Genomic DNA, 14,612 nt, shown 5'->3' with positions numbered 1-14,612 from the left:
CATCCGTCCCTTGGTACATTCCCTAGCTCAACTCCAGCAAATGCTCAACCAGAGCCCTAGAGAAACGGTGGTGCAAAACCGTAACCCTCTAGATCTCACTGACCTCAAATCTCTTGTGTCAACTGTAGGATTCTGAATACAAGGCCAAAGCTGCTTACTACTCCTCTACCATCGCAGCAGCCTCTAACAAGAGCAAAGCTCTTTTTTGAGTAGTAGAGCATTGTACCAAACCCACACCTGACCCTGAGGTGCCAGCAAAATTGCAACAAAATCGATAACTCTTTTATTGAAGGAATAGACCTGATCCGGCAGATCATCAAATCAACCCTCCACAGCATTACCCCCCCACTCGCCAACATGCACACTGCCCCTCTCGACTGAATCCTCTCCTCTCCCTGCCCAAATGTCTAAAAACAATTGCCTCCCTCAAACTTACTGTCTATAGCAACGATATCATCTGGGCCATCATTAAAAAATTGATGGGCCTGGGGCTCAATACACTCCTCAGCATCATTAATGCCTCCCTCATAGAGGGTCATTCACAGACCCTCAAAACTGGCTTCATACAACCTTTTTTTTTTTAAAGACTGACCTTATACCCTGATTACTTGGCCGTTGATTGGCAAAATATTGAGAAAAGTAGTCGCTAGACAATCACTCGCAAGATTCTAACAAATACACCTCCTAAACGACTATCACTGGAGGTCGCACCTCAAGTGAAGAATTGAGACAGTGACCATCCAAAAGGGTGGATGATTCCCTCCAATTCATGAATAAGGGTAACTCATGCCGCCTCCGCCTTCTTGCCCACTCGGCTGCATTTGACACCATGAACCACCACATCCTCCTCTCCCTCCTCACCGAAAGGGTGGGATTTTCTAGCACTGTCCTGAATTGGTTTACCTCTTACCTCTTGAGCAGACAGCAGGCCACCCAGATAACATTTTACGTTTTAATTGACTCCCAGTCTCCTGCAGAGTTCAAAATGGCTCCATCTTCTCACCAACCCTTTTAAACCTTAACACGGAGCACTGTTCCATGAATCTTGGTGTTTATTTTCAGGTCTGAATTGTTTATGATTTTCCAAGCTCCCATAGTGTGGGTACAATTACGTTTCTATACAGTTCTCTGAACCTGAGAATGACCATTTATTATTTTACGAATTAGAGATTTTGTTGATCTGAATCAAATTTTACAAATAAGCTTTGATAGTTGGATAAAACGTCAAACAAGTCTTAGCTGTAGCATTAAACCCTTAAATGTGTTGATACGTAGTAATGCATTCCTCAGTATTTAACTTGTGAACTTAGGTTGAGCCTCAACGTTTTTGCTCATATTTTCCATCCCTAAGCATAGCTCTCGCCGCCTCGGCAATCAACCCTCCTTACACAGCTCCACCTACGCACACATTTCACACCCACCTTCATGATACCCAGGTCTTGACACTGTCAGCGCCTCCCCAGTATATTCTCCAGAGAGAGGTAAAGTATAATTTCGGAGCAGACTAGACAAACTGATCCCACTGCCACATCAAAAACAAAGTCCCAACTGAGGCTCAAGGTACGTAGTTACTCACCACTTCTGTGGACACCAACCGTAGGCACGGCCGCTCATCTGCACGCATTTGCCTCCATACACCAAACTAAACACAAAGCACAACATCTGTGCCATCAGAATTCAGCTATGTCCTATGACAAAAAATGTGGTCTAGCACCCATTCAGACTTGTTTAATCAACAAAGAATATTTTTAATATTGATTAATGTGTGCTGCAGTGGTTGTGGTAAGTCCTCACCTGTCCCAACTATACTAGAAAAATCATCAAAAATCCCAAAACTCCATGCGACCTACACAACAAACACCAAGTTAGTTGATTGAAAATGAATATATTCTTGATAGTAAACCCATCAAAGTATCTGTGTCTTTTTAGAACTCCAAGTACATGTCAAACACAACATATTCTCTAGATGTTGAAAAACATCTGACCAAGGACTAAGCCCACTAGATGCACAGACTGCAGCTCACAGTACTGCACTACTGTTAAAGGATGGCAGCCCGAATGCTGGCTACCCACACCCTCTACAGCGCTCCGCTGCCCTGGAGCTAAGTCAGCGCTTTAAATAATAAAATAAAAATACAATGCATTTTGAGCGTAACTGGGAAGATCTCTTCTCCTACCTTCTGTGTTTTCATGCCATTGTCTGCACATGGATGTTCTGCGTTGCTTTCTTTTTTCTTGTCAGCAGTGTTGCGTGAATAGCAGCAAAAGAGAGCTATGGTGCAACATGTAGCCCCTTTTTATTATTAGCGTATTTGTTGAGCGCGGACCTATCTTCGGGAAGACACAGAGTGCTTTACAAGTCATGGGAGAAGCACACAGTGAGTGAAGTCGACTGCAATGGAACAGTACAAGGTAGCGCGAGACCTACCAACAGGGGGACCAGCGGCAGGCAATTTCGCAATACGGGATCTTCAAGTAACCAGAGGAGGAAACATGGGGAGCAGATCAACCAGTCTCAGGTTAGGCAGAGATGCCTAAGTCTTAAGGAGGAGCCATTCCTTGAAGAGCAGTTTTTTTTTGTTAACAGTGATTTCTGTGTGACAAACCTTCCTTATTTTATATTACCTCCAATTCACCATCCCATCCTAAATGGACTGCTCATTAAGGCTTTTGTCAGTGTTCATTCCTCATTTGCATGGCGTGATTAGTGTTTTTGTTTTTTCAGTCACACGGAAATTGCCCATGTCTTCTACAAAAATGCAAAGCATTGCCGGGCCTGATATTTTTTTACCATCCCCTGGGCAATGTCCAATTAAATGGGCAGTGTGGAAGGGGGGGCGGGTTGAGAATTATATATATTTGTGTGGTGGGCGGCAAATTAAAACGTTAAAAGGAAGAAGGCTCTACTAGTCCATTGTCTTGGTGGTGGAAGGGAGGGAAGTACTTCCAGAGCTGCCTTGCCTTATATTGTGTAGGAAGGTAGTAGGGGGCCCAAGAGAACCAATGGGGTGCAAGGGAAGTGTGTGAATGTGCGGAGGAAATTGTTGTATCTGTCAGCCATGCAAGGAAGCCTGTAGTAGATTTATATGTTAAGGGTGTTTGTTGAATTGGGGATGATTGCACCCTAATTGATGCTGATACAGGTTTTTAAATTTAGTTCAGTGTTCATTTGTAACACGCTTAATACCAGAGAGTGGGGCTCGGGATTCAAACCTATGTTGCACAAGGCACCCGTTGCCCCTGAGCTATCCTTCCTCCCCTATGGAATCCAAGGATTGAAGATTGCAAGCTACGGACATTTCTGCGAGGGTGGATGGGTGAGGGGATATCCACAATCTATGAACATGTGTTGTATGCAACATGCTCAAATAAGCGATTTATGTCACAAGAAAGAGAGGAATGACGTTGGGTTGGAAATAACAGAGAAGCCTGAATATCACTCCTAATCCAACCAGTGCTGATCCACCTTATACTTGCCCACACCATCGATGGCCATTAATGCTGCAAGAACCTAAGACGTGTGTTGAAGAGTAGAGCGGGAAACATGAAGGATTGAGAGCAGCAGGTCGTGGGGAAGTGTCTTTAATTCACCTGCAGGTTTAGAAAGTCTGCCCCCTCCACTAACCACAGTGAATGCATAGAAAGAAAGCCCGTGGGGGAGTGGTGCTCATTTCTGGCAGTAAAGTGAACATGTTGCTAGTGACTTGTAAAGGTGGGGAGCATGGCAGGAAACGTGCGAGCCCAGCATGCCAAACAGCACATCGAAATTTAGGTCAAAGCACACAGCCATGGATGTTACCGCACTTGCACGATCTGAATGACTAGGAAGATCGCTTGTTTTGTCCCCCCTCTGTCTTCCCTCCCTTGCCGTGTTGCGCCTAGAAACGCTTCTGTTCAGGCTCTGCGTTATAAATAACTCATGTCATATAATTTCATGTTGCCTGTGGATGCACTGTTACTCCGGCAACAGTGCATTACATTTTCCCAGGAAACATCGCCACTGAGAGATAGTTATAAAATGCACCATTTTGCATAACAGATTTCCACAAGGAAGTTGCATGTCATTTCCATGATGTAAATTACTTGGTTGTAATTAACTTCGTGGAAATTACTTCGAAATTTGACTTTCATTTTTTTCTTGGGCGGGGGGGTGGGGGGGGGTGGGAATTCCCCTTCCCCGTTCACTAAAGCCCCTACCTACGTCAACTCCCCTTTGACCGCTTAACCCACAAATACATACATAATTTGGAAGTGATTTCCACGACCTAAAAAGCTATGTTCAGGAGTGTGTGTCCGTGTCTGTGGCAGGCTTGTGCAATCTTGAAGGGAGTAGTGTAAAGTTCGCTCAACTTGTTCTGTGAGCTAGTGCACAAAAAGTCAAGGTTGCACTCTCTAAATGCGTCATGACAAATCCCGACATTTGCCTACGCACCGGAAATGCATTTTCATGTTATGTATTTATTGGAATTATGGTTGTATTTAATATTGTATGCTGTCAAATTTGTATGTTTATGTAACTTGGTACTGTATATAAGGTCTATAAGAAACTTGACTCCTACAGTAGTGTCTAGAGGTGAATGGCTTTGTATTAACCCCTTGCCACTCATACCTCCCGCACAGCCCTGCCAGTTTCTCGCAAGAATCCGCCCCTCTTACATGTTGCAGTGTCTTTAGCAGGTTAATGGCTGGCAAGCACCAAATATATTCAAGTCCTTGTGCCAGCCTCATATGCCACAACGTTTTCGGGGGAGAAGGGTGGGTCCTTTGTTCCCCACTGATCATGGTGATTTCTCTGTTTCAGCTGCCCTGCTTCGTTGTGTCCTGTAGATCAACACACATTGCATTCATTAAAGGTGAGTATGGAGTACTTTTGTGCTGGTGTGATGAGTGTATGTGTTAAGGGTGGAACGCGTTTTGCCATTCTACTGTCACTCGCAACAGAGAGAATGTGAGAATGTCTCCTGTTTTTGGCCAGGGAGCTCGCGGCTCGCCGCATTGTGATAATCGGGCCCATTCTCCTAAATGTCTGTGGCATCCCAGGCAGTCTACCCTCCCCCCCCCCCCGGAAAGACCGTCTCAACGAGGTGTGGCAGCCGCTATCGTGCACAGCCTTTGAAAGGCATGGCACTGAAAGGCCTTCAGGGCATCTTCATTGCATCTAAACCGGAAAGGCTTTCATATTTCTTACTGTAAGGATTTCATTGGCTCCTTTAAAGGAAAGAGGTAAGATGAGGGTGTAGATGGGTGCCACCGAAAAATTCTGTGTCAGGAACCAGGGCCAGGACGTCACTCACTAGAGTGAACCATGGCCTCCTGGGCCCCCCGTTCCCTGCCCCACAGGTTGTGCAGCTTCAACGAGCAGAAGGCAGAGGTAATGAGGTGTGAAGACGTATTCAAAACAATTCAATGGCAGTAAGAAACATATACCATTACGTTCAGGAAAGGAAACTTCTAGAAATGGAATGTATTAACTCTGAACTTCTACAAAGGGTACACATTCATAAAGGGTAGCACAATCGACCTTACTACTGTGACTAGTTTAAGCAAGCATGGGCAAAGCCTATAGTCTTTACCTTATGCCATGTTATTTAAGGATTTCCCTAACAAGCAGCACCACCTAGGGATTGGATATTGGCACCTTTCTCAACACGGTTTTAAGTCTATTTGATTGATGTACTCTTTAACTTGAGTGGGGTGGGTTTTGCAGCTTTGTCCCACATCCATGTGTATGTAAGTTCATTAAACATGCCTCAGTGTTCCTGTGTGTGCGTAGCGTGCAGTCTGCTAGGTGTTTTTCTGGAGAGGTATTCATGTGTGCTGTGTGCGGCATGCAGTGCTCAGTGTTAGAGATGGGCTGTGGCCTACTGCTTGAGGTACCCATCCAGGATCCAGGAATCCTAGACTAAAATCCTGACTTAGAGGTCTTCAGGTGGTAGACAGGAGATAGGACCAAGTGGCTCTGTTGCACATTCCTAATACAGGACTCCCCAGCCCCAATCTGGCTTCTGACCCAAACATAGCGTGTCATCTCATGAGAGTCTGGCGGTCTATATAGTTAAGGTGAGTGGTGAGTTCCATAGGAAATCACAAAAATGATTTGCTAATAACTTTTTGACGAACATGGCTGATGTTTTGCAGACAATATTCTATGCACGCCCCTCCCCCCCTCGCCCTCCCGAAGACTGGACATTTTGTGAAAGATTTGCTAAAAAATTAAAAAGTTATTAAAGAAACAATAAAAAGAAGTTTCGGCCTAGTCCCCATTCATTTTCTCACAGACAAAAAAACATACGTTTTTGCCAGACCGCACAGCAAAAACCGCTGGATGTAATTGGACCAGGTCCAAAACAACTTGGGCACGAAGCGTTGACTCACGATTCTTTGGGGGTCTGGAGTTATTGCATCCAGTACCTTTTAAAATATTTAATGGAGAAGGGGGTGCCAATTTCTCCCAAAATTATAGAGATATCTTTCATGGAGCTTTGCAGGATGAAGCCTTTTCAGAAATGAAAAAAGCTGGCATCTTTTTGGCGATGCAAGAGATAACCGCAGTTATACCCGGGGCTACCCAAAAACAAAAAGCTGAAAAAGGCCATTTGGAGCAGGAAAACTGACTAGGTGGCCTCAGTCTAGAGGTGGGGGGCAGGAAGGGGGGAGAGGATACCCTGTGAAATTTGGGGGGCGGAGGGGGCCCTGGGACCAAGTGAAGAGCACAAACGATTTCCCATAGCCATGGTTACTCGACAGGACCGTGGCTACAGAAGACCTCAATAGCAGGAAGAATAACAATAACAACCCCTTAGGCAGATAAAGAATGACACCTCTGCCAGGAAGTATAAATATGACCCCAACAGACAATTTCTCCCACCATGCATCTTGCCATACGCTGCCTAGGTTTTCCAACCACATTCACTCACAGATCTACACACTCCCATATACACTCACTCATCGAGGTGCAGGAACACATTAACCCATAAACATTGACTTGCCACCAAAACACACTCACTCACCAACCTATGGACACACATATATGGCCTCATTACACAGTAGGCGGTAACCATGGCGCTAGTAGCACCATGGTTGCCGTCGGTATTTTACTGTGTCCGCCTTGGAGGATGGCGGAATTACCGCCCTACGCCAAGGTGAGCGGGGGCGATAATTCCCCATTCACCAAGGCCCTTCCCCATTCCCATTTTTGCCGCCATAGGGCATAATGGGAACGGGGAAGGCGCTAATTACGGTACCGCAAATTACGGTACCGTAATTAGCACCAAGGTCCCTTTGCGGGTTCGTTTTTTAAAGCCTGCTAAAAGCAGGCGTTAAAGTACCAACCCGCAAAGGGACCTCGTAATAAGGCGGTAAGGGTTAACGGTCACCGGTACCCTTACCGGTGACCGTTAACCCTTACCGCCTACCGTGTAATGAGGCCCATAGACATTAATGCAAAATCTCGAGACTTCAGACCTGCTTTTAGTTTATTTTATCTTCTAAATGTTGTTTGATGTTTTTAATCAATGTATTGTATTTTTCTTTCACAAAAGGCCCTGTGGCCAAAAGTGTTAAATAAATCTAACCTAATCTGAGTGAATGTGAGATTTAAATGAAGTCTTGTCTTTTATAAGTGCTGACTCGCTGTAGCCGTTATATGGTTTCCCGCCCTATCAAGAGTTGAATATATGTGTGCATTCAAATAATGCTTACATAATTTCTATTAGAGCCTCTGTGAATTTGGCATTATGTTGTAAGTGTCTGGAATTAAGGTTGGCCAGGCTCAAGTATTGCACAATCGCTTTCATGTAATTTATAATAACAAACACTGTAGGCTATGTGATGACTCAGGAACAGAGGTCACATAGGATCATATGAGGTGGTCGCTTTTTCAAGGTAAAATCCTACATCTTCATGGGACAGCAAGCCATCTGACTAGGCTGTGAAAGCGATGGACTTTTTATTTTTGTTACCAAAAAATAATGTTGACAATTCTGTTTCTGGAAGGGAGGTCTGCTAAACTGATCTCTGTTTCATAAATATCCCATGCCACAATGATAATTTGCACATTTGCCCTGCTGTTACTAGCCTCCTGACATCTACAACACATAGCTCTGCAGTGGAAACACATCAGGTTCAAAGGTCACCTGTGCCTCTCCGGCAGCTGCTGGGACAGCAAGTCCCTGCAGACAGAGTTGGCATTTTAACTGTCTGCACCTCTGACCTAAACTCAAGGGATTGTGCAATCTAGAGAGTGTGGTGGAACATATATCTGTGAATATAAGCCATTCCTGGTTTAGCATGATGACTGAGAGAATCACACAAATATACAGCCACAACAATTTGATATCACACAATGTCATTATTGAGGTGAGGTTGCCCACAAAAAGAATTAGAAATACAGATACCATAGTAGTGGGATAAAGCTCAAAACACAGATTTGTTTTTATCTTTGTTAAGTTGAAAATTAATTCAATGGAAAAAATGTATCAAAATTGAATTTGAATCCTGAATTGATGGATAAATATAAATACAATTGACCATCATGAGTTCAATAGTGCAATAAAAAGCAATGAACTTGCCTCAGGAGTTTTCCTGGGAATCAGGCTCCAAAGGCAGGCACTAACATAACAAAAAACTAGGCTCCCGCTCACTGAAGATGAAGGATCCCTTGTAGGAGCCAACCAAGCTCCCTGGAATAGGAGTGCCGGTCAGAAGGACTCACTTGTCCTGTACAGCCTAGATTGTACTTCCCGGCCACCAAGGCATGAAGGAAAAGTCATGGGCCCAGATTCCCACATTGAACCGCTTGTGAGCTGCCCTGTCCCCCACATTGCCTGCCTGTACCAAGTGTCTTCATGCCACGTGTCGTTGAAGCTTGGGCAGCACTGTGTGCCAGACTTAGTCAAAAAGCTCACAAACCCACCACCGAAAACACCACCTCACGCTGTTTGCCAGTCCACTTTTGGGACCATAACGGCTTTTGAGCCCCCTTCTGTGCCGTTTAGTTTCTAGAACATTAAACATTAACATTGTTGCCCAATCTGATTCCCTAAAAATCACTGCCTAGCAAGCCAGAGTGCCCTTTCTTATAAAAGTCTGCATTCTCTGTGTTTTCTTTTACAGCGGTGGACTTTCCTAGTGTTTTCAGATTAGTTATTTACATGTTATTCTTTCATTAAGAGTCTATATTTGTTTAGAACCTTTATTAGACATTATTTTATTTTGGACTATTGTACTTAAGTTATCCGCTCACTCCCCTCTTGTAGATATAGCCTTCCCTGAGACCACGTTGCCAAGAGAGGCGGAGAAGGGTATACCTTTCAGGCTGCACCTGTTTTACCTTTATGCCTTGGATTACTGCTGGTGTAGTGGCAGTGTGGAGCTGAGTAGGCAGTTTACCCACTACTCATCCCTGTACTCCTGAGGAGCAGCAGTCATTTTGTCACACTTCATAGCCACAGAAAGTTAACAAGTTTGTGGCAGTAGACTTGGCTTTGTAATATATAACTTCTGTGGCTCTGTGCATGAGAATTAAAAGCCAAAGTTGAAAGCAAGCACTTGAAAATGGTGAGAGGTCACTCTGTTAGCCAAGGCTATCGAGGGCTCAGACCCCCTGCTTTCATTTGATAGACATTTCATTATATCATATTTAAAACACCAAAACAGATTTTACTCTCTTTCATGGCAGGTAGAAAAACTTGACTTTGTATGTTAGAGCAAAAGGTTCCTTCTTGACTTGCGATTCTGATGACGTGCCAGTTGCTTCTTGGGCCCAAATATTATTTTGTGACTCATTAGAGGCCCCTCAATGTCTTATCCTACTTAAAGCACAGGATGCAGGCGATATCATAATTCCACACTTGCACACTTGCCTTCCTAAAACCATTGATGGTCTGTGGAACTACCATCCCTCACAGAACAGTTCTCTGCAATGTGGCCACCCTGTGCAGAGCACGTGAAAGGAAACAAAGATCACAGAGCACATAAACAGTTCAGCTCAATGGACAGTGAAACTCACTACAATAAATCTTGGCCATTTCACAGCCAGTACACTGCAGGGCATGAATACAATGCTTTAAAGCCCCTCCCTAACACTGTGGTCCACACAGCCTCCACTGCCCACCCTACCTGAGACTCAGTGATTGGCTCCCTGCTGTCTCTTCCACTGGTTGCTTGTAGATCCCTTACGGCCAATTGCCTGCACTCCCCCTGTTAGCTCTCTGCTCGCTTCGTCTCTGCTTACCTTATTGTGTTCTTCCCCCCATGATTGTTAAGTGTGCCATTGCTTGCTGAAGCTAGTTCAGCGCACAATAAATACCCTAATAATAATAATAACAATAATAATAATAATAATAATGATAATAATAAAATCTCCAGAACAATATGCAGGTGCACAATGTTATAGTCAAAAGACATTCTTGTTACTAAATTAGTGGCTAAAACAATGGCAAAGCAGCAGCAGCAGCAGCAGAACGCTCAATCTGCAGACACAAAAAAGAGGGCTGGGTCAAAACTGCTGTGAAGATGGCCTGGAAAGTCCCAAGTTACACACAGGTTCTGGAGACTCAATAACGAAAATAGACAGAGTGCAAGGCAAAACCCAGCTTTATTATCATCTAAATAAAGCAGGGACAGCATACAAGCATATCATTGTTGGTGCTGTCGACATGCTTATAAAAAACAATGGTTTATATATTCAACATTTGTCATAGCTGACATCATACTGTAATCATAGTTACCAAAAACCTATGGGGTGCATGGATTGGCTAATTCTGGTGATTGCATATACATTCTATAGAGGTTAGATTTGTTATTATATTACACTTGTCTGATGGCTCCTCCTGAGACCACCTCTAAATTGATAAAGGCAGAAAAGACATAATCTCTGCAATATTTAATATTTCATTGCCTAGCACCTTACTTCATGGGTGGCATAACTTTAGAGATTTCCATTGGTTGGCTTCTTATTAACTATCCTTGAACAACTGACAGGTCATCAAGACATGAGTCAGGCAGAAGTAGGGGGAGAGAGGTCCATTGACTGCTTTCCTTTCAATTAAATAAGATGCCATCCCTCATTTCTAGGCCATGAGCTAGGGTGATCTCTTTGTATTTGGCCTTGAGTGGTGTCTCGTGTCTGGATACACATGTAAGGAGTAAGCCAGGTGTCCTATCTGTGTTTGTTAATAATGAATAGACAGCGTTCTTGAATTATGGGTCACGTCTGATGGGAATTGTGTTTGGAATTATTTCACCCCTTATGTATTAGGATTTTAGCTAATATTGATGCAAGTGTATGTTTTCTCTTGCCACTGGGGACACTCTTGAGTTATTCTTCGCGGAGTCTTTTGGACCTGAACCTGGCTTACAAAGGCTAGTTGTAGTCTTATAAAACTTTAATTGTTCTGGGAGTATTCTTCTTGTATCCTGGGAATTGCTATCTCGTGCTGCCTCTACAACATTCTGGGCCTCATTGCGAGTTTGTAGGTAGCCATGCCGTCATTACCGGCATGGCTACTTGTGTCCGGGTCCCGAAAAAAAGGGAATTACCGGGCCATTCCGACTTTTGCGGGCCCGGTAATTCCCATTTTCGGGACCCGGACCCGATATGTCCCCATTCCCACTTGAGCCCCCTTAGCATCCTGGTCTGTTCGCGGGTGCGGTATGCACATCTGGCCAGACCAGACGTGCATACCGCCACCGTCGAGCAAACTCGTAATGTGGTGGCCCGGTACCGTTCATACCGCGGCCGCCAGGGTCGTAATGAGGCCCTCTGACCCTCCCTTAATTCACGGTAACCTTGGCTGTGGTTACCAGCTCCTGCCTGGGCCCTGCATGGACCTGTATTTCTGTGGTTTCATCATTTTGTGTTCTCATGAAGCCTTGAGGCCTTGTGTCTAATTAGAAGCATGTTGTGGCTTCCATTTTGGAAAAGATGGCTGCCCATTACTGCTGTGTTTCTATGTTGGTGAGCTATATTTGCGTGTTGTTCCAGTTGCATTCAGCTTATATATTGCTTATGTTAGTATTCTTCATGTCTTATTGATGATATGTTAATATTCTTTGTGTATAGGTGCATATATTACATAGTGTATGCGTTCTTCATGTTGAGTGCAAATGTGCTTCATGTCTAATGCATGCATATGTATTGTTGCAATGTTTGTTTTATTTCTCTTGCCCATCTTTAGCTCGGATTGTGTCCATCTCCTGCTGTACCTGCCTGGGATAAGGGTGGGGCAGTTTCTTAGTGAGTAACGTTTCGTACCTGTGCAATATTGGCCCGGGGGAGTAGAAGAAGCTATGGATGACGTATTCATCTGCCTCCCAACTCTGCTTAATAAACAGAGTCAAAACTTCCCCCCAACACACACAGGACAAAGTCCTCCAAAATGGGGCAGTTACAAAAAATATGGATTGATTGTCCATCCTAGATCCCACCAATGAACTAACTCATTAATGATTTATCTCTGCAGCCTTAGCCAACAGTCAGCACGTTTCACTTCTTCAGTCACCACTTAGCCTACAGCATGAATGGTTTCACAGGAACACCCAAGGTCTTCAGCGTCAGCTGCACTGGAGTGTGTGTGTTGTAGGTAGTAACTCCTGCTGAGCTGAGAAAGACACAGCCCTGCCTGCCTACATTTGAAAATAAAAATCCTGAGATTACTGATGCTGTGTGGTGTGTTCCTAACTCCACCCGTAGGCATCAAAACTCTGCTCTTTCCCCAGCATATTTCAATTATTTCCATCTGGGGAAACATAAATATTGTTAATAATTAGAAAAATAGCTACACATGTTTTGTTTAGTTATTAGATCCACCTCTGTTCCTTTATGCAAAAACTGCACTTTAGTTTGCATTAGAACTCCCACAGAAAAGGAGCAGTGAGAACGGTCGATAGCACAGGGACAATGGGCCTCATTACGAGTGTGCCGGTCCCGTAACAGCGGTGCTGGTAACGCTACCGGCACTGTTTTTACTAGACCAGCACACTACGAGTCTGCAGGCAGGTGCTGTTCCGCCCGCCAGGGTCAGACCTGGGAGGTGGAACGGCATCCGCCCGCAGACTTTCACAGAAGCACCGGCACCGTTATTAACAGTGCCAGTGCTTTGTGGTCCCCATTCCCATTACCGGGAGCCTGACTTCCCGGAACGCGGGGTTGTAATGCCACAGTGTTTCCGGCAAGCCAGGTGCTGGTAAAACGTACAAGTCCAGCACCAACCTGCCAGTTTTACCGGCACAGTTACCGCCGGACTTGTAATGAGGCAAATGTGCTGGTCTTGGAAGCAAGACCATGCAAAGCAACAGAGTTTTGAATCCCGGATCCACACTTAGAAACCGAACTATTAAGCGTGTTATAAAAAACAATTAAAATTTTTTAAAAAAAATAACATGAGATCACACAACCTTTAGTTAAGAGGTGAATCCTGGACCTGATGAATAAGATGCGCCTCACAAAACAGAAAGAAAACAAGAATATAAAGTAGTCTGTTTGGGAGGCAATCAAAAACGTACGCTACCAGAGCCCATCTCATAGCTAGTGCCCTTGGATATAGTGTATCGATCATGCACGCTACAAGCTTGCAGATTTTGGTGCTCCTGAAATATCACACCCTTGCATGGAAGCAGCGTAGGGTTTGCACATGGTTTCTGTCGGTGATTGCGAAAGTGCGCAGTTGCCACTGTGGCACAGTCACAATAATCTCAGAAGTTCGGCAAGGCAAAAAAAGTCCATGGGCCTCATTACGAGTTTGGAGGCAGCCATGGATCTACTAGCTCCATGGCTGCCTCCAAACCGGGCTCCTTTTCCGGGTTCTTGCAATGGGGACTTACCGGGTCATTCCGACATAGGAGGACCCGGTAAGTCCTCCTTGCAGGAACCATTCCCCATTCCCATTTGAGCCCCCATAGGGCTCAATTGGAATGGGGATGGAGGTAACAATGGGCACATTATAAGTGTCCCATTGTTACGTTATTCTTCCCCTTGCAGGATCCGGAAAGCACGCCTGGTTTTACCAGGCGTCCCATCCGGGTCCCGTGATGGGAACCCTGTAATCAGCCCTGACGGAATGAAGGGGGCCGGTCCCGTACCGGCCCCCTTCATTCGTGAGCGCAAGCCTCGTAATGAGGCCCCATGTATTTCTTGACTAACTGGGTGAGCTAGCATGCATCTTATTATTCCAAGCACAAATAAAGAAGTAATTGCCTAGATGGCCAAGCCACAGGCCCCATTGTGGTTCGTGCACCGCCAAACACTTGTGTATAGGTGCATTATAAATAACCAATAAATAAAATAAATGAATACCAGTGACGCTCTGCCTTGAGTGTGGAAAGGTGGTGGTCGGAGCAGGGTAGAAGAGCCCTGTGTCCTTACCTTGTGTTTGGGCCTGGGCAAACATGTGTGTTGTCTTCACCATAAATTGATACATTCTCCTGTGGATCAGTGTCTGCAGGTGTGTGGGTCCAAGCCATGGTTTGTGATCACTGCACACAACCAGTTATTGGCGAGGCTAACATCCCGATGCAACGTCACCACCCCACACCATTCAGATGAAAAAGTGGGCATTCAGTGCAGAAATGACTCAGGTAATTGCATAAATGAGCACCTGACAACCAGCACA

The 14,612-nt window shown here is 44.8% G+C and overlaps 1 protein-coding gene across 1 annotated transcript in view; it reads left to right on the top strand.

Annotated features, from left to right (window-relative positions):
• LOC138566911 (TNF receptor-associated factor 3-like) overlaps positions 1 to 14,612 on the top strand; it is a 515,375-nt gene that overhangs the window by 279,228 nt on the left and 221,535 nt on the right. Inside the window, exon 3 of the mRNA XM_069644644.1 lies at positions 4,802 to 4,853. Coding sequence (XP_069500745.1) covers positions 4,802 to 4,853 — 52 coding nt within the window. The remainder of the gene's footprint in view (positions 1 to 4,801; positions 4,854 to 14,612) is intronic.

Source organism: Ambystoma mexicanum, chromosome 2p (assembly GCF_040938575.1).
Source record: "Ambystoma mexicanum isolate Mex_15411 chromosome 2p, UKY_AmexF1_1, whole genome shotgun sequence".
Classification (NCBI taxonomy): Eukaryota; Metazoa; Chordata; class Amphibia; order Caudata; family Ambystomatidae; genus Ambystoma; species Ambystoma mexicanum.
This window is presented reverse-complemented; position numbering and strand designations above follow the sequence as displayed.